The 21,033-nt window shown below is 33.0% G+C and overlaps 2 protein-coding genes across 3 annotated transcripts; one reads left to right on the plus strand and one right to left on the minus strand.

Moving 5' to 3' along the window:
* Positions 1 to 286: 286 nt before the first annotated feature.
* Positions 287 to 7,348, minus strand: LOC128181006 (sulfotransferase 1C4-like). The gene is made up of 6 exons (XM_052849244.1): positions 7,152 to 7,348; positions 4,437 to 4,663; positions 3,756 to 3,885; positions 3,334 to 3,428; positions 2,743 to 2,920; positions 287 to 639 (listed from the first exon to the last, which is right to left on the minus strand). Exons 1-6 carry the CDS (start codon positions 7,300 to 7,302, stop codon positions 527 to 529), a joined length of 894 nt encoding a protein of 297 aa, XP_052705204.1. The 5' UTR covers positions 7,303 to 7,348; the 3' UTR covers positions 287 to 526.
* On the plus strand, positions 3,756 to 20,562 carry LOC128181004 (uncharacterized). Of its 2 annotated transcripts, none has more exons than XM_052849239.1 (12): positions 3,756 to 3,893; positions 8,587 to 9,074; positions 9,513 to 9,608; positions 10,586 to 10,812; positions 11,147 to 11,339; positions 11,450 to 11,538; positions 16,812 to 17,019; positions 17,183 to 17,440; positions 17,813 to 17,911; positions 18,082 to 18,317; positions 20,025 to 20,232; positions 20,335 to 20,562. In XM_052849239.1, the coding sequence occupies exons 2-12, from the start codon at positions 8,603 to 8,605 to the stop codon at positions 20,448 to 20,450; spliced, it is 2,202 nt and encodes a 733-aa protein (XP_052705199.1). In that variant the 5' UTR covers positions 3,756 to 3,893; positions 8,587 to 8,602; the 3' UTR covers positions 20,451 to 20,562. The 2 variants fall into 2 exon arrangements, with proteins under 2 accessions (XP_052705199.1, XP_052705200.1); XM_052849240.1 differs by lacking the exon at positions 3,756 to 3,893 and adding an exon at positions 6,335 to 6,403.
* The last annotated feature ends 471 nt before the right edge of the window (positions 20,563 to 21,033 follow it).

The following is a 21,033-nucleotide window of genomic DNA, read 5'->3' on the forward strand; positions in this document are numbered from 1 at the left end:
CCCCATTCACATTTTTAAATCATATTCTCAATAACCTGCATTTGAGCATGTCCTAATGTCATGTTGTAAATTTTGAATTTACTGGGTGGGTGTAAATACAAAATTTACAATATGACAAGGTGACCCAGTAAATTCAAAATTTACAACATGACACTAATATATATATATATATATATATATATATATATATATATATATATATATATATATATATATATATATATATATATATATATAAATTCTTAGGTCGATTCAGTAAATGAAATAAAAATTAATTTTTCTACATATTTATATCTTTTCTTTACATTTTATATATGACGCTTGAAAACCAGGATGAAATTCATAGTTATGACAATGATATATAACATCCCTGTGTCTTTAACACAGGGATTTTATTTATACGAGTTTAATGTGTAAATATATGTACCATGTTTTTACAATACTTCATTTGAACATAAATATGGAACACAAGTTAGTTTACAATATCGCTGTCGTCTAAAAGAACAGTCTTTTCATAATAAGTTTTCTAAATGTGATACTGGAAAGGGATCTCTGTTCCCGCCATTTTCTGGGCATACTCTGCGTCAAAGCGTTCTGATTGGTCCGTTGTGAAATGGTCCTCCCAGTCCCCAACGATTCCTAAAAACAACATAGTTCAAAATATAAATGCAACAAATTGAAGAATCATTCCATCTATTTGACTTTAGAAGAAGAAAGATGCGCAAATTTAGTTTCAGATTATGTATGGCACGTGCAATATTTATAATTTTTCTTATTCATTATTTAGTCCTTCACATATATTTTTAATACTATATCCATTTTACTACCACTAATGAAAAATGTTCTCAGACAACGAGGCACTAATAAATAAAAATAGTCTTAACTTTCCAAGTGGAAAAAATATAAATAAATTCAGTTTTCAGACACTTTACCAGTACTTTCGTATTCTGATGTTCAGAATTATACTTGAATTGATAAAAATTATGTAATATGTTTTGTTTTTTTTATATTTTATATGATGGTTGATCGCAGGCACGTAACATCAGGGTGGCTCAAGTGGAGACATTTACAGATAAATTCAGTTTTTAGTCACTTTGCTACATGTATAGTACTTTCGCATTATCTGATGTTCAGAATTTAGCTTCAGGAGCTCCCTGGTCGTCCATCCGAATTTTTTTCAGACCGGGAGCTACAGACATCCAGCTAGAATTGATTAAAATTATTTTTTTTTTTACGTAAATTGATCACAGGCACATAGCATCAGGGTGGGGCACTTTTGTCGAAATAAACATTTTTCGTATATTTACATAAAAAAATTTGAGATACCCCCCCCCACTCCCCCCCCCCCCCCACCACACACACACACACACAAACACACAAACGTTCAATTTACTGGAGGCGCATATAAAAACTGCAGTGAAATAAACAAAATTAATGTTAAAGTAGAAGTTTAAAAGGTTGTATCGCTTGTAGTTTTCAGATGAATTTGCCCCCCCCCCCCCCTCCTCCCTTCCTATAGGCATGCATCGAAAAGAGAAAAGGAACCCAACGACAAAATAAAGAGTTTAGTTTGATTATTGAATATGAACACTTAGTTAAGGATGTGCGAGGCACTGAAGAATACTAGCATAAGAATAAAAACTGTGTTTAATTAATTCATTGTGAATATTATTGTGTTGAGCATGTAAATAATGTTCTAAAGGTAACCGTTGTTTGAAGTCGACACTAAGTCATTCTGTCGTTTGTTGAAAATTCTAGATTTTATTTTGAAAAGAAAAACAACATTAAAAATCTTTTGTGAAATTGGAAACCACTGCATAAAGATGAGATAACAATTGTTTTAGCAAACAAAAGTTACTCGAAAGTGGATCTATCAATAAGAATCTTAAAATTTAAAACGTCAAATTTCTGAGTTAGGTTTCATTTCAAATAGATTTGCATCATAAAACGAAAATTTCTGCGAGTGGCTAACACGATACTGCAGTATTCAAATTCACTTTACAAGCTCCGTTTAGATATATTTACGATAGAGTTTGTTAGCTTGTTTGACTTCATGAGTATCATTTTTCAATAGTTGTTTAAATCAGGGCCTTTCTATCAAAAAATCATTCAATATGACCATACCGAATGTACGTGCAACTATTCAAATGCATGAAAATACATTATTCCTCCATTAATTTTTTTAACTGATTTTTTCGTTAGCGGTATAAGGAAGTTTATGTAGCTATTTTAAGCTTCAGCGAGCTGCAAGCATACATTTTTATGACACATAATGTAATTCATTTGATATTAGTTCATCTCTTTTTTCGTTCCTTACTTAAAAATATCTAAAAAGTTAGAAATGAAAATTCCCAAAAAGCTTACGTTCTTCCCGAGGCTCGTTTTGTTGCATGGTTTAGATATTTTCAGTATCCTTTATTTCAAGTGTATTACATCATAAATACATAACTACACAAGTATAAATCAGGCACGTAGCATCCGCGGGGGAGGGGGGGGGGTTCTAAAATTTACATACAAAAAATTGAATTAACATGGCGCTGCCCCCCCCCCCTCCCCCCACTTTTACGGGACAATGTAAAAAATTGGATTTTAAATAAGGAAATAAACAGTGAAATTGAACTTAAAGGTATACTCCCCCCACCCCAATCCCCCATACCCCACGGATTTGAGTCTCCTCCCCCCCCCCCCCCCCCCCCACTTTCAAAAACGATTCTACGTGCCTGTAAATTCTAGATTATAGACCTTTTCTCAGAAGAGGGGAGATTTCTTTGTCGATGGAATAGACATCGTGGTGATTGGTCATTGGATTACTGCGCATGCTCTCAAAAGAACAATGGTCGGCTATACTGTCCACGATCTCATCTGACACGCTACTTCTACCGACAAAGTGAGCTATCTTCTTGATTTCGGATCTCAGATCCTAATGAAAAGAAAACATGCTAGTCTATCCTTGACCGTCGCATGCACCTACATTGTATCTACATGTACATATATCACATAATTAATATGTTGTTTATATTCAATAAAAAAAATATTGCAACGCCTATCTCAACTTGATTTAACAATGACAATTTCTTTAAAATTCTTAACTACATTTAGAGTGTTGAAGAAAATGGAATAAAAAATAAGGGAACAATTTTTTTTTACAGATTACAAGTTGTCGCCCTCTCGGGACTCTCCGCCTGGTAAACGTACATGTATTACAGATTATGTTACAACTAATGTGTCACCAATTATGAATTATATAGCGTCTTTAGATCATTCTGTTCAGTCAGTCAGTAAATACATTTATTAATTAATTTATTTTTAACCATTAAAACGATTACCTCTTACCTTCTTCATATTCTCATAAAACAGAATAAGAACATCGGGGTTATCTTTCTTGGACCACCAGCCTTTGGTAAAATCAAACCAAGAACCATGGTCGACTATATTTAAAAAAAAAAACGAAATCTTAAAGTTTTCTTGCAGAATAAATAAAGATGCTGAATACAAGTATTACATCACTGGATTCATAAGATGTTTATTTCTTTAACCCCCCCCAAAAAATTAAAAAATTATTCATAGAAATAATAAATTAAATTCTATTTTTGCCACTGGAAATTTTCACTCGCAGCCATATTTATATTTAACGCTCTATCTATTAAGATTTGTTTTATATATACACAAGCTCTAGCTGGGAAGTTATTAAATCTTTAATAATAATAATAATATAAAAAATATATGCAGATTATACTTATGTACAGTACAAGTACCATGTCCGTCCAGGAACATTTCTAGGAATTCTGGCCAGTCTCCCTGATAGTTTCCAAAGGAGGAGCTGGACCGATAGAAGTGGAAGTAGGACACGCACAGATCCCTGGGGTTCCTGAACAGCACGATCTTCTGTGGGGGTAATAAACCAAAAACTCTTTTTTTTTTTCAATTACAAATTCTTGGTATCAATTATTCGTGCAATGAATTTAGAAATAGTTTCTTTACTATATAGTTTGGGAGTAATTTTAGTTTTATCTTGTCAGGAACTTTTTCAAATGATTTCTAAAAAAAAAAAAAAAAAAAAAAAATCATTTTGCTACATGCATGTTTCATTTTATTGCAAGTTTGCTTTCTCTATGCTTTGGACTTTTTAATGCATGCATTAGTTTTAGACCCCCTCCCCCCCCCTTTTTTTTTTAAAAAGATATAAAAATATATACATAGTGTATTAATATTTTTAAATTTGATTTCATTTTATTTTAAATAATTATTTCATAATCTATACAATAAAAATAAAGTAAAACCAGAAAACCAGATATGGTGAAAATACATAAAACCGGACGTTATTTAATTTAAAATGTACCCATAACCTAATACATGTAATACTAAAGAATGTGAATTAAAGAATGAAAAAGCTTCAGGTACCTGGGGATCACTTTATACAGCAGTAAAAGCATTACCTTACATTTGCTGGTAAATAAACCCGAGGGTGCCAGATCTAAGGGAAGATGAGTTTTTATGACCCTCGGGGAGGGCATAGATTCCGCTAGGTCCAGCCCGACTTCGTTTAAAACTAGGTCTTTAAACTCCAGGAATGGCGACCGGAAGTAGACCTGCGTTTCTGTGGCTTTCTGTAGGTTCCCTTCATTGACGACCAGCCATACTATCTCCTGTAGCCAAGTGGTCCCTGTTAATAAAACCTGGAATCGTCATTTTTTTGAGTCACGTAGAATGGTTTTTCTAAGTGGAGGGCCGGGGCAAGGCAAAAAGTTGGACAAGACTAATTAGCCTGTATATTAATTTTCTATAGATAAATATTAAAAAATACATTCTTTTAAGTAGAGGGGAAAGGCAAAATAGTGGACGGGACTAATTACCTGCATATCAATTTTCTATGGATAAATATCAACATTTTTTTTTTAAGTAAAGGGACCAGCCCCCCCCCCCCCCCCCCACCCCAACCTCCCCCTCCCTATTTCTATTTGCACATGGTGATTTTTTAAATTTTTGATAAGAGTTCAGGTCAGTTTATCTATGGAATTAATTTAACACCTACCTTATTTTAAAGGAGTAAAAAAAGGGTTGGGGCAGTTTACGATATTTATACAACGAATTTATATATTTTCGATGTGTGGCGTGTGACATATTAAACGCAACGCAGTTTATTAGATGAAGTTTTATTCATCAAATCAAATAGCGCATTACAGCCAGATTTGAATTTTTTTCAAACATGGAATGGTACATGATGTACATGAGCATGAAAAAAAATGCAAATTATGGTAAAGTCAAAAAGAGAGAACATATATAAAATGATTATTTTAAAAATAAACCCCAAACAAACCGAAAAACAAACAACCATAGCCCCCCCCCCCCCCCAAAAAAAAACACACACACAAAAAAAACCAAACAAAAACAAAACAAACAAGCAAACAAAAAAAAAACCCAACAAAAACAAAAAACAAAAACAAACAAGCAAACAAAAAAAAACCAAAACAACAAAAACAAAAAATCAACAAATAAACGAACGAAACTAAAGTTTAACTTCAAAGAGCATCTTGCAGACATAATTTCACACTGCAATGGTGTTTATAAATACTTATTTGCAATCTGAAATGTGAAATTGATGTTCGTCATCATTTATTTAAAACAAATATAGAAAAAAAAATCTCGTTCATTTTTTTGGATACATTACCGACATCTGTCTGTTCCCACTGGAGGAAAATGACTTGTACATGTAGGTCTAAATAAATAGCGTTTACATTCAAAAAAATTTCTTTATAATTTTGTATTGAACTCCTATTGGGGATCCACTGATAAGAAAATATTCAAACTTTATTTTAACACTTCATCACATTACTTCAACTTTTTTTTTTGAGCGACAGTAAAATGATTCAAAATACACTAGTATGTTTGAAAAACCACATAATTTGAAATGTACTTTATAAGCCATTCATTAAATCCAATATACAAAAAAATAAATTCTATGAGAATTTTAAAAAGCCGAATAAAACCATATTTTATATTATCAATATAAAACACTTGTAAAACTAAAACTTTTTTATGACAATGTCCTATTTCCAGGCACGTAGCATCCTTTTTGAAAGTGGGGGGGGGGGGGGGGGGGGTCTCATCCAAAATCATCTGCTGTGAAAAAAAGTGGGGTGGGGGAGGGTGGGGCAGCCCCCTCCCACCCCCGATGCTACGTGCCTGTATTGTTTAAGTCGGTAAACACAGTGTAAAGTTTTTGCTTTAGTACAGGTGCTAGATGGAACACGGAATTTAATCGAAAGTAGAATCGGAAATCCCCGCGTACCTTAAAATAGCCGTACTAAACAAAATACAGGCTAACACTATTTATAGATTACAAAATTCTCAGTCACTGAAAATTTTCAAGCTTTTATTTTTTTCATCCTTTGGATACATAAAGGTAAGGAAACTCTGTAAAATAAGAAATCAAACTGAATTCTAATTACGATGATAATGTCATCTAATACTATTATACTGAGGGGACTATACATGTGTATTTATGTATATGTATTCGTTTACTTGAATAAGTAGAAACCGCCTAGCTCTTCTGACATTTTTTGTTGTTGACTTCCCTCTAAAAATAGTTATTACTTTACAACTAATTAAAAACCTGAATTGATACATGTATATTTTATTTTTACAGTAAGTAAATCTTTTTTACATCTGCAGAATAATGTAAGCTTTCCATTATGCCTATCTTAATAAAATGAATTAATTAAATAAGATAATGAATTCAATCGAAATTTACATGTTGATTTTTATTTTTGTTTAATAAAAGAGAATTGTTCTTTATTTATTGCGCAATTTAAATTGATGAGAATGTTTGATGTCATCACTTATCCTACATATCATTTGAATTTAGATATTCATCTATCTATTTAATGATAATTGTTTTCCAATTCTATCGGAAGTATATTTTGTTAATTAAATTAATAAATAATTAAAACGCTAAAAAACATCTGATGAAAAAGCGACCACTTAAGTTATTTCCTGAAATTTGAGCCTTTGTAATGTTGATTTGATAACGATTTTATAGAATATTTCCTTCCGTATAAAAGTAGCTTAGACCTCGATTGTAATGCAATTTATATTTTATTTCCTTTGTTTATTCATTGCAATTGCTAAACTCAATTTTAAAAAAAAATTACCTGCTTTTGGATACGTCACAATAAAAACGTCATCTTCCCTGACGTTAAAATTCTTCACCGCGTCTAAAATCTCTTGCGGCGAATATCCGAAAAACAAACGTCCTTTGTAGATGTGTTCTCCCGGCAAAACGTGCGCAAACTTCCTCTCCATTTTATCTCAGACTTGGTGACATCCAAAAGTCCTTCACTTCTGTTGCAGTTGTTTGGCGGTCGAAGATTTTTTTTATCATTAAGTCGCACAGCCGGATATTACGCTCGGAAAAGCTTCTTGTCTATCAATCAATCATTGCAAAGCTATTGCAATGAAGAAAAAAACCCCTTAGACCTCTCTAAACACAGTTCAAAGATTTTTTTGGCCGTTTTTAGAACCGTACGCGGCTCAATTGCAATCAAGTTTTGTTCTGCTCAGTAAGGAATGAAAATGTCTATTGACGCTATAAAATGGGTTTTAGTAATGGATATTTATTTTTATGGACGCTTTTGAGCATAAAATCATTTAGCATCATTTCTCAAAGCTACCGACCATCGGGATCTATGTGCATGTATAGGTCTAACACGTGAAATGCATTTCTGCAGTGAATAGAGTCGATATCAATCCCTCGTTAACTAATTACCAGCCTAATGGCAGCAACTAGAACGAAGCTTTTAAGCGTTTCGTATAATTGAAATGAATACCGATATTGATAGATAAAAGAAATGCAAGTAGGAAATATCTAAACAAATAAATGCTTACGCGGTTCATGGAAGTATGAAAGTCTCACACTGCAGAAATATACAAAACCCGCTTAAACAGCAGGTTACGTAATTTTTTCTGCAAAGATTGCTACATGTGAATGTGCATTCATGTCCCGCATGAACCAGCAAAAACAAGTATAAAATTGTATTCATGCTAAATCTCTCTCTCCTCAATTATTCATAGATGATATATGATTCATATATACGTACATTATATTTTTCATCAGTACGTTGTATAGAAGGAACAGCCAATGCTACCATGTAAGGAAAGTTACAGCAATTTGAGTCATTACTCTCAATTTACCCAAACTTTCGGTCCACCATGAAATAATCCAGGTCTAATCAATAACCCTAAAAGCATTAAAATGTGACGTTACTCCATCTGATACTGTAAACTTTATTTATTATTGGTAAATGTATTTGAATAATGTTTGAATCATTTGGGATAGATAAATATGTCTACGATTTGTTTAACGAATTGTGTCAGTAGCTGTATAAACACAATTTGATTTCTTAAAGCTGCTTGGTCCGATTTTATATAGAAGAGAAAATACGTAACTACTATGTTTAAGATTTTGTTTTAAACTTAGCCATAAAAGAAGATTAAACAAAGTTAAATCCTTATCATCTTTTTAAAAAACCCATAATATACTAGTATATATATCTATGATAATTTTATATTTTTTTTTCATTTATATAGAACAGTTCCATTCAAAATGGCGGAAGCGCCGACACCGGGTGATGAGTCAAGTGATGAGGATTCACAATGGAAGAAGGATATGGAAGACAGTGACGTCACAATCTTTTTCAAGCCAGAGGATGCATATAGAATCGAGAAAACCATTTTATCCAATTTTGAACAATTAAAATTAAAATTCATTCGCCCTGCCATCTCAACGCCCATGGCGGCACATCAGTACAAAAACATTGCAAAGGCTATAAAGAACAGTAAGAAAACTCTTCTAATTCTATCAGAGAGTGCTAAGAACATTGACTTTTCCCTGGAGACCTATCTAGCTTTGGAACAATGTCTACAGACGGGACGGCTCTCCCTCATGGTTCTCCTGATAGATGGAATGTCCGTCCAAGAACTGCCGGAAATTCCCTTCCTTCAACAAGCCACGCAAATGGTTCTAGTGGACAATTATCACGAACGCTGCATGGAGACGGTTTGCAAGACCTTGAAACGTACGTGTTATCACACCTTTCCGGATAATTCTTCCATTTTTATGTATCCATCTAAGGAGTTATTTCCAGCAAAATCAGTTACTGGCCATAATAACACTTAGACGAATTTATAAAATAATAATATGGTGGTGGATTTTTTTTATTATCTCAAATCATTCTTTACCATCATATATTCCAATTAAAAAAAGCGAGAATGAGATCAAAAGTGAGCTCGTCCAAGTTTTATGGCTTTGGAACCCGAATTCTTTATTGTTGTCCAATGTATGAATACTTAATTGCATGAGGTCCAGCACTACTTTTTATCTCTTCTACTTATTTTTTATTTCTACAAAAGGGATATCACAATTAAAGCGAGATAAGACGGAAATCAAAAGTGAATTTGTTTTCGGTGTAAGTTATATAATAATAAAGTTGTTGAATTATCTATGCTTTATACAGGAGAGGTGTCTTTAAACCAGCTTCTCCCGGCCGGAAACTTTGCCGTGGGAATGGCATGGTCACACTTCGCTGGATATTTAAAGAATATTCTACCAGGTACATTTGTCATATACTTTAACTGTCTTGTCTTTCTGTTTTAATTAAGCAATAAAATGTTCACTTTGGTGATTCATTTGGGATATGAAGGTAGCGACATTGCAGAAAAAATACATAACCCGCGTTAGCGGGTTATGTAAATTTTTTCTGCAATGATCGCTACCTACATAACCCACATGAATCACCAAAGTGAGCATTTTATTGTTTATATTAACATCTTTATTTTAACTAATTGATAAACTGGGCGTAAAAAGTAAGTTAAATTCACTAAATTACTGTTAATGTACATAAGTACGTTAGCTAAAAGAAACAGCCAAATCGTCTCCAGTGAGACTTTTAGTCTTACATCACCATGGTTAGTTCGTACAGTCCGTGATCTTTATTAGGTAGTTGTAGGTCTCGACCAATCGATAAACTGGGCGTGTCAAATTCAATCCTGTCACTTTCTTGTCAATTTCAGCCGCCGTAGATGTCGACCAATCGATAAACGGGGCGTGTAGATTTCAGTCTGGCTGTTTCTATAGAGCTATGAATTAACTATTAGTTTTCCTAAGAAATAGAGGGAATAATATTTGGTGGATGTAAATAATTATATCAATTTGAAGACCAACAAAAATAACTAAGACAATTTATGCTTTTCATAAAAATGTTGTTCTTTAAATAACTTTGACAAAAGATGTTAAGAATAAAAACTCCATGACTGTACTATCACAATATGATTAATTTTTTTTCTCGTAGTTCTTATATTTTCTATTAAATTAACGTTCTTGTTAAATAACTTGACGAATTACATGTATGTTAAAAATAAAAAGTACATATACTATCACAAAATAATTTTTTTTTTTTTTCGTATTTTTTTATATTTCCTATAAAAATAACGTTCTTGTTAAATAACTTGATGAATTACATGTATATGATAAAAATTAAAAACTACATGTACTTTCAAAATATGATTTTTTTTTTGATTTTTTTTGTAGTTCTAGCTCAATATATACAAAAATCGGATATTTTCCAAAACAACCTCGGCAAAATGTCCACAATATTTTTCATGCTTTGTCCGCTGAGCGCAAAGGGGCAAAGAGACATAGCGGATATAGACCCGAACGTTCAGAATATGGGTAGAGTTGTGATCGAAATGAATGGCCGTAAATACACACCGACCATTTACAAGGTCAACGGGAAGAACGAAAATGGCAAAGATGAGGTAAGAAAGATAAATTGATTCAGAAAATTTTAATGTGATAATATATTGCATACAGATTGGTTTCAAACTGGCAGTGTGTAATTTGCCTTTGATTGTTTTATGAACAATGCCAAAAAATATCTACTTTTAATTTGATAATAGACCTACTAGCATAAAAGCACAAGAAACACCTCTGAGAAGAATAGAGAAAAAAAAACCACTCGAACAAATTCTCCATAAAAAAAGAAAAGGTTCCTAATTTTTTTCTGAAAGGAAATGTGGGTAGTGCTTAACCCCCCCCCCCCTCCCCCACCATAAATTAATAATTATAAAAAGGTTAATACTTTTCCGTTAGGAATATTTCTGCTGCGCTGAGTACCCAAGCGCCCTGTGTGCTCTCGGCTTGATAACAGACGAAGTTCTGAACCTTCTAACTCCACTTCAGCGAAGAACGGAAGTGGAAAGGTTCAAATACAAGACAGAAGAACTATTAAACCACACAAGAAATCAGGAATGCTTCGGAAGAGCAAAAGTCTTGGTGTTCGACGGTAAGCAAGATGAGTCTAACAGGCATTGTCTGGTAGTCGAGGTTTTGGAAATTCCTTTCGTACAACTGTTTGGAAGTTTGTTCATTTGTATCATCGTTCCTTCATTTTAGACGAAGGGAAAGATGAGGAAAGTACTCCGTCTAGAGTTTTGTTCAAAGGGGTCCGGAGCGCTATAGAAGAAACCTTTCTGAAACCGGTGGTATGATCAATTCACTATTGTTGATATTTGATACAAACTGCAAATTTTAGAATTTTAATATTACGACGTATTTAACATGTTCATTATAGAGATTAAAAAAGTTACATGTAGATACATCAAGTAATAAGTTTAGAATGAAAAAAAACGAAAAAAAACTACAATTATTAAGGTACATATATGTTTCATTTTACAGAAAACAGTTATCTAAAGTTCTAAATCATAGATGCTCGAATGATATAAAAAGCAATTCATAGAGGACAGATTTATCTAGTTAGATAAGCAGCATTATACTGATTGTTTGACTCATTACTTAAAAAATCGTTAGATTATATTTTTAGGTTGCTATCTGTTTTCATCCGTCGTCGTGCGTCGTCCGTTGTGCGTTAACAATTTTACATTTTTAACTTCTTCTTAAAAACTACAAGGCTAATTGTTACCATTTTTGGTGTGAGGCATCTCTATGGTTAGAGGAATCTAAATTGTGAAATTCGTGGCTCTAACACCCCTGGGGCACCACAAGTGGGGCCACATATGCATAAAAAGGCAAAATTTTCAAAAATCTTCCTCTCTACTCCCATACATATGAAGAAAAACCTGGTTGCATGGTTATGATGTCCATGAAGCCCTCTAACAAAATTGTGAAAATCATGGCCCCTGGTTTAGGAGTTCAGGCTCTAGGGTGGGGCGAATATGGCCATATAGTAAAAATGTATTAAATCTTAGAAAATCTTCTACTTCCATATATATTTGTTAAAATCCAAATGCTAATTATGATGTCCGTGAAGCCCTCTACCAAAATTGTGGAATTCATGACCCCTGTGTCAGGGGTTCAGGCTCTAGTGTGGGGCCAATATGGCCATATAGTTAAAATGTATTAAACCTTAGAAAATCCTCTTCTCTACTCAGATATTTTTGTTAAAAACCAAATGCATAATTATGATTTCCATGAGGCCCTCTACCAAAATTGTGGAATTCATGACCCCTGTGTCAGGGATTCAGGCTCTAGGGTAGGGCCAATATGGCCATATAGGTAAACTGTAATAAATCTTAGAAAATCTTCTCTACTCCCATATATATTTGTTAAAAACTAAATGCCTGGTTATAATGTCCTTAAGTCTTCCACCAAAATTGTGACATTTATGACCCCTGTGTTAGGGGTTCAGGCTCCAGGTTTGGGCCAATGTGGTCATATAGTAAAAATGTATTAAATCTTAAAAAATCTTCTTCTTTACTACCACACAAGTGGGCAAAAAAATTGAATACATGGTTATGATGTCCACTAACTCCTCTACCTAAATTGTGAAATTCATGGCCCCGTGGGTCAGGGGTTCAGGACATGGAGGGGGGGGGTATGGCAATATAGTGTTAAGGCATATAATGTTTAAAAATCTTCCTCTCTATTTTCACACATCTGTATGAAAAACTGACTTCATAATCATGTTAATCAGGAAGTCCTCTACTGAAATTTTAATGTTCCCTGAAGTATGGGATGTGACTCTAAGGCAGGGTTAAAATGGATGTATATGTGTTAATGCGTATAATGTACTTGTCTTCTTATCTTCTTTACTCCCACACACATGAAAGGAAAACTGAATTCATGATTTTGTAGACCAGATCTTTAAGTTTTTCGCCAAAATAATAGGTTACATAGTTCTTTTAAAAGATTTTAGGCAGAGAGGTGGTCGTCATTACAAATTTATAATTTTTCTACTCCAGAATGAAACCTAAATAAATGCATATATGAGACTCCTCGACAAGTTTGTGTATGGGTTATATGCTACTCAGGTGACCGTTAAGGCCTATTGGCCTCTTGTTTTGTGAAGGATTTGTTCACGTTTCCTTTAGTAAGATCTCACATTCGTACGCGAATTGAAATGTACATATACAACAAAATTAATTTACCGGAATATTGGTTTAAAACGTTTCCTCGTATTTTTTGTTTAATAACGCTTTACATGAATCAAGGAAAAAAATCAATTCTAGACATTCTGAGTTTTGAAGCTAAAGATATTAAAACACAAGGTGATTCTTTTAAGTTTATGCTAAGTTCCCACTGTCGTGCGATCTGTTACGAACACATTGATTGACAAATAGATCGTAACTATCTTGCAAATTCTCTATAATTCTAAAAAGGAGGTTAGGTAAAAGGTGATACGAGTCTATAAGTCGTTGTGCGATTTGTTGAGCTTGAATACGATGCGGGCACGACAGACACATTTCAGGTGACGTCATCTGTAACGATCGTATTGCTCGTTTAGATACAATAAAATTTGTTTGGATAAGATTGTCTAGAGAGAATTCACGATATGATCTTGATCTGTTTTGAACACGAAACGAGTCTCCGATTAGGGACGCTTGTGTTTGTGCAAATACGTTCGTATACGTTACGATACGTGCATCACGAACCGATGTTCTTTGTTGCGATGGCGTATGATAATGATGGCTATTTTTTTTACGATCAAGATGGAAGATGATTACGATTTGATACAATTCGACCCCACAATATATCCATTTAGCCCGACTGACCATTGTGGTACATCTTAACTAAACGTAGCGCAGCGTGGTGTTTGTCACTCCAACATTGATCCAGATTAATTAATACGATTAGGAGGGGGCCACGATTAAATGCGACGGGCTGCGCTTAGTAACGATGCAATGCGATCTGATACGATGATAACGAATTATTACGAATGAAATAAAATTATGTTGATGGTATATATTTTTTGACAGTAAGACAAATTAATGTTCTATGATTAACACGATTGCCATGACATACCTAATGATCTTGTGAGATTTGATGCGATTACTATACGATTACTCTATACTTTTTAAGACCGCGGTTGCAATTGCGCCGCGAATCGTGATAGTGGGAACGTAGCATTATGAATTGATCATCATTATAATTGAAAAGTCCGTATATTGATCTTCTATTCTGACATTCTAGATCTCCACAGAAATTTAAAAACAATTACAATGAAATTTTTACATTTGACATGTTCACAGAGGAAACAGGTATGGATATAAAATTATACACATGTAAATTAATAACTAGAAGATTTACTCTAAGTTATCTAAATATTAGGAAAAAGTGAAGTAAATGCACGTTTTATTAGCTTTGTTTATCAGCTTCTGTAGCTTTTTTTTTAGATGCATACTCTTTTGTCTTTTTTAACGAGGTATAAGGTACTAGTAAATACAGCTCCAGTGTATTTAACATTTTAATTTCTCGTTTATTCTAATCAAAATCATTTTCAATTTTATTAATAATATTACAAAAAATATTCAGTTCATTCTTTTAAATATCCAAGTGAATATTTCTGAGAGAATACCTGTGTCGTCGGCATACTTAGTAATTAGAAATTTTAACAAAAAAGTTCTTATTTACGGAAACCAGTTGTGTCATGTGAAAAAATAAATAATTTTGGCAGCCGCTACTTAATAATTTGGCGGCCAGCTGATACGGTTTTGGCAGCCGCCATTTCGGCCTCTTTTCAACTTGCGCATAGGTTTATTGTTAGTTCAGGACTGCAATATTGCTTTAAAGTTGCACTGTTGCTCATAAAAAAATACGGTCCAAAAACATTTTTATAAATAGAAAAATGATATCTACTTTATTCCTATTTCTCATTCTTATAATTTCTTCATCGTTACAATTCTTGATTCCTTTCCAGATCTGCCATCAAAATTAGATAATATGTCAGTCTATATGTCATCTAAGTAAGAGAAAAACACCCGATAGACTTATGTCAACAGAATCGATTTAAAAAAAAAACTCTCCGAACTTCATTTTCAATTTATCTCTTTATTTCGACCAAGAGTATAGTTCTAACAACGGCCAAAAATATCTTTGATCTGTGACAGAGTGAACCAGTTTTTGTGCAATATATCTTTAGTATCAATATGTTTCACATTTTGGCAAAATTTGGTGAATTGCAATATTATTCATGTATATAAAAGACTAAATGATTTTTAACCCTCTGGTAAGTTAACCCCTTGTGCATTTCGAACCCGAAAGTTTTTGGCAACAATAGCATAAATCTCTGCAGGGGTCCATATGATTATATTTACTTACGGAAACTTATAGTTAATTCATAGCTCTATAGAAACAGCCAGACTGAAATCTACACGCCCCATTTATCGATTGGTCGAAATCTACAGCGCCTGAAACTGACATGAAAGTGACAGGACTGGATTTCAATTTGACACGCCCTGTTTATCGATTGGTCAAAACCTATAACAACCTAATATAGATCACGGACTGCATGAAATAATCATGATGATGTTGGACTTAAAGTCTAACGCGGGTTATGTGTTTTTCCTGCAATGTCGCTACCTTCATATTCCGAATGAATCACGAAAGAAAGCATTTTATTGTATAAATGTTCACACCACGCGCATATAAAAATTACAAGTAAAAATTACTCCAATTATATCTTGAGACCGGCACCTAATCTTTGTGGCGGTCGCTAGAAAAGATAAATATATTTTTTAGGTGGCGTCAACGGCCTTCCCTACACTATGAATAAATTTTACTCACATTTTTTCATAACCTGCAAATAATTCATTAACCTCACAAATTATCTTTTCCTGGTCTATCCACAAAAACGAGAGCCGACCCCCTAAAATTAAATGATATTCATCCTCTTGGACAACTTAATACGGAGGGGATTCACTCGTAGCATCCACTTGGATAGGTTGATTTTGGCCTCATGATGAACATCTAAATGTAAAAAGAAAAGGTTGCATAGATGATGGGATAAAACAGTTTTTTGTTACCAGAGCTTGGGATTAAAATGGTTTTTGTTCCTTAAAACATTTGGTTAAAGGGGTATTATAATATAAAGCGATTTATTTTTATAAAGAGCACTGAAGGTAAAAATGGACATAGGCACTGTACATGTGTTGCATGTTAGTTGTGTGTAAGTTTGGTTTAGTGTACAAAAGCTTGTGGATAATAAGCGTAAATTAAGTTTATATATAACTACTGCTTTGTTGGTCTTTTTTGATATTTTTTCATCCACTTTATACCTTTTTATATAACCTGCCTCCCACCTGTACCCACAATTATTGTAAAGTACTGTTAAATTGTATGCTATGGCAATGTATGTAATGTATACGCCATTAAACTACTACTAATAATATTGAAAGATAATCGTCAGTTTTTCTTTCATGATCACATAAATCATTGTGCTATTTCATTTCCTATTCATTTATGTCGCGCGTGAATGCTACGCTTGGTGGCGATCTTGCTCATCATTTTTTTTTATTTTCAGGGTGAGAAGCCCCCTGGCCTTTATGACCCTAACAGACCAGCTTATTCCAAGGATGTCTGCTTTCTTTACAGCGACTCTGATGCGCATGAAAGCAAGAGTATGTCTCACAGTAAGAACCCGGATAACAAAACTATCAATAGCATCCGGGGTTTCTTGGAAGACAAAAACATTCGTTGTTCAATTGCTCGACCACCCATCGACTCACCAGGTTAATTCCGTTTTGAAATTTCAATAATGTTGGTGTTATAAATAATAAAATTAAGTGTGTTTTAGAAGCACCCTTTGACTATGGCGCTTCCGCCATGTCAGTGTATTATTTAGTCGTCATTTCGTTTCAGTACTTTCAGTACTTTGATTATTTGATATTTCAGATGTGGTAGAAGAAAGAGTGAAAGAAGCGAGATGGGTTTGTTGCTTGATATCTAATAACACCATTAAGAAGAAAAGGTTTATCGAATTCTGGCTGGCAGCACTTCTAAATAAGTGTATAGAGAAAAATCATTTAAAAATCGTCATTTTACTGAAGGACGTTGATAGCTCATATATTCCAAACTTCATTCAATGGGTCACGTATATCGATATCGTTAACGAACCATCCTTTGAAGAACGGATATTTGAAATCATTAAGGGTATGTCGCTTTCACTATTAATGTGATTGTGATGCAACATGTCATGTGGTGTGATATGTGAATGGGTGTGATATGTGACAATTTTCATTTTTTAAATACAAGTTTTATGTGTAAACAATTCATTTACTGTTTATAATAGATGTAAATAATCTACATATAGAAAGCAACATGTGGTGTGATATGTGACAATTTTCATTTTTTAAATACCAGTTTTATGTGTAAACAATTTATTTACTGTTTATAATAGATGTAAATAATCTAGAAAGCAACCTTTTGACGTTTATCTTGTTACAGTATCACATTGTCATAGTAGGGGAGGGGAAAAGCAACATTGCATTGATTCAGAGGTTTTTCTTTTTTATTGATTCCCAGGTGATGTAATATCTCTGAAATCCCAGGTACCAGTAGGTAATGTAGCGTTCGGATTAGCTTGGGCATTCCATGTCAATTATCTAAGGCATGTGTTGCCAGGTATGTATAAAATTAAAGGAGAGAGAGAGAGAGAGAGAGAGAGAGAGAGAGAGAGAGAGAGAGAGAGAGAGAGAGAGAGAGAGAGAGAGAGAGTTTTTACTGTGCAAAACCTCAATTTGTACAATGATAACTTGAAACAGGAATCTTAATGTTTATAAATTTTTTTAAAGATTTTAACGAACGCCTGCAACATAGAATGGCACAGGATGATATTAGGAAACTCACAGCAAGTAGAGAATTTAAAGTTTCAAAACACTTGCTAGAGTTGGTCCCCGAAAGTTGTAATTTTAAACCGTTACTGCATGAGATAGATGAAAGAATACAACCCCCTTTGGAAATTAAACCTATAGAGAAACAAATGAACGCCACCAAGAAAGTGTTTTCGTGCAAACTTTACAGAATACAGGTAAATAACTTACTAATTGTTTTTTTCATTATTGATAAAACAATTAGAAAATGTGAAAACTTTTAGAAGATTAAAAAAAAAGAGTTTTTATTGTTTTTTAGTTATCAGAATATCACAGTCTTATAATTGTACTAAGTCTGCCGTGTTGTTAATATTCGTGGGTATCAATTTTGTAATTGTGGATGTAGTAAAAATCACATACGAGTTTCAAGAATAGGTATATCTGTTACCAACGCTTTTATCAAATTGATGCAAACTATTGCAATTGAAGGAACATTTAATCTGGTGAATTAGCACGCAGCGAAATTCACAAATTTTGGTATTTAATGAATATTTTTGAGACCACAGATTATATATGGTACTGTGTAACTGTCAGATCAATCGCATCCTTTTTTTCATAATCATGGAGAAAATACTCGGTGAATGCGAATTATCTTAAAGAGGTTCGATCCTTAGCTTTTGGGAAGCCATTTTGGGTCACCTCTAGTCTGAAAATTCTGCATCACATATTAATAATTCTAGTAGTATATTTAAATTTTACAATGCCAGATAAACTATATTTAATTAAATTATTTTGAAAAAAATTACATTTTTACAGACTTTAATAAGGGACTATATTTTGTGGCGTAATGTTTTAAAAAGGAAACAAACAATTTTCATAACTATTACTTCCTAATTTTCAGCGCAGACCAAACTTCTAGATAGTTTGTGTATAACGATATATTCACGATGTTCTTAAAAACATATTTAAACAATATTTTGATATTTCTATCGATATATTTTTGCATATTTACCCTTTATTTCATAGAAGTTGAAACAATATGAGCTGTATTTTTTAGAATTTTATTTTGCTGCAAAAACCTTTAGTATGATAAGTCTGCATGTAACTTAAACTTTTATGATAAAAAAGGTTTGAAAAAATCATTAATTTTTGTCAAAGGAAATATTTCTCTTCTAAGGAATTTATAGCAAATCAATTTTTGTACAGAACGACAATAATTCAATTTTGCTCCAAGAAAGCTTCTTAACGGCATTTTTCACAAAAATATGGCTAACAGAAATTTAAAAACCATGATATTTTTGTCATTTTAGTAGAAAAGAACATTTAAGTTAAAAAAAAATTAAACATGAAAAATGCAGCTCATATTGCTTTAAGAAAAAACTCCAATTTTGGCCTAAATTTAGATTATTTCATGCTATATATCTCAATTTTTTTAGATGTGACCCCTACTTGTTTTACTTTTAAATGAGACATCAAACGTATGTCTATTTGTATGCAGTTTTGGAAAGATGACATTACTATAATTTTTTTATTTGCGTTATAATTTATTTACTCTAAAACTTTGTAACATCTGTTCATTATGTACTGGCCTTTGAAGCCACCAGTAAAGCAAGAATTTTTAAATTTTTAAACTTTTACTTAAAATCACAACAAACTATAAATATTTGATTTATTTCTTCAAATTATCAACTTCTATGTCAAATTTTAGCAAAAATTTCAGGAAAATTATCATTTCTGATTGGGGCCCTATATTTCCAAAAAAAAAAAGACATTTAACATGGGTCACAAATAAAATAAATGAACATTTTAACCCCCCCCCCCCCCCCCCCGTCTTAATGTCTACGTGGATTTTGGGTGATTGACATGATTACTATTATTTCGGGTGCCAACCTCCTTAATTTACAAAACTACAATATCTCTTGTAGGGTGAGACGTGCGACTATTACTTTGCAGGGGAGATGTTGACGCCGATTAATGCATTGTCTCAGATGAACGTCTCGATGATAGCAGGACTATCAAAACAGCGAATGTACGAACAGCGGGACCAACTCGTGGACCAGATTACCGCCATTTTACAGTCCAAAGCTACCCCTGCAGAAATGCAAGATAAATGTAGATGTATCAAATATGATGGTGAGTCTCTAGCCTTGAAATTCATTTATTTGTTCTATATTATATACTGTGAAATATTTATACAGAGTTTTATGAGGCTGTTTTTTTTTTTAAAATATTTAGACCAAAATTGGAAGCTGGCTGACGTCATCATGAAAGAAATCGACAAAGACTCGAATGAAGACCACGAAACTAAGTACGGAAATTGGCTTAAGAGGCAAAATGAAGAGGAGAGCTAACATACTTGTATAAGACATCGCAGATTGTTTCAAAACAGAGAATTTCAGATTACCTTTTAAAGGACGGTTCTTCTTGTTTTTAACAATTTTTGGTGAAGTGGGCAGTTCCGGATCCAACTGTTTTAAAAAAATGGAACATTAATTAATAAATTAATTAATTTTATCAGAAATGATAATTGTAATATTTCAATTGCTTTATTTGCCTATCTTTTATTTATTTCATTTTATTAAGTTTTGAATATATTTGATTATATTATGATTTACGGTAAATTAAAATTTATAATTAAATTAACAATGCATTAATAAATGAAAACATATTTTGACCATTGTTGTTACTGCTACGGTTACTTAAGTACTGAAACGATGTAATAGTTAGTATTTTTAAACGTTTAGAATTTAATTTGCTAGATCCTTTAAAAAATGTAGAAAAAAGCGGTCCGGTAAATTAATGAAACTTTCAGGATATCGATTTTTTCATATCGCAACTTCCCGTTTCATTCAGAAGTTTCTAAGAAAAAAATCACATCACCGGATGTTCAAATTTTGCGCAAAGAAAGTAGATTCCTTATATTGGTTGAATGTC

Source organism: Crassostrea angulata, chromosome 4 (assembly GCF_025612915.1).
Source record: "Crassostrea angulata isolate pt1a10 chromosome 4, ASM2561291v2, whole genome shotgun sequence".
In the NCBI taxonomy this organism is placed as follows: Eukaryota; Metazoa; Mollusca; class Bivalvia; order Ostreida; family Ostreidae; genus Magallana; species Magallana angulata.

Bases quoted from the DNA above. Each gene is read 5' to 3' on its own strand.
- LOC128181006 (XM_052849244.1), bottom strand. From the start codon at position 7,302: ATGGAGAGGAAGTTTGCGCACGTTTTGCCGGGAGAACACATCTACAAA. The intron at 4,664-7,151 runs GTAATTTTTTTT...TTTTATTAACAG, and splicing joins TGTGACGTATCCAAAAGCAG to GGACCACTTGGCTACAGGAG. The intron at 2,921-3,333 runs GTAAGAGGTAAT...TCTTTTCATTAG, and splicing joins TTTATGAGAATATGAAGAAG to GATCTGAGATCCGAAATCAA.
- LOC128181004 (XM_052849239.1), top strand. From the start codon at position 8,603: ATGGCGGAAGCGCCGACACCGGGTGATGAGTCAAGTGATGAGGATTCA. The intron at 9,609-10,585 runs GTACATTTGTCA...TTTTTTTTGTAG, and splicing joins TTTAAAGAATATTCTACCAG to TTCTAGCTCAATATATACAA. The intron at 18,318-20,024 runs GTAAATAACTTA...TATCTCTTGTAG, and splicing joins GCAAACTTTACAGAATACAG to GGTGAGACGTGCGACTATTA.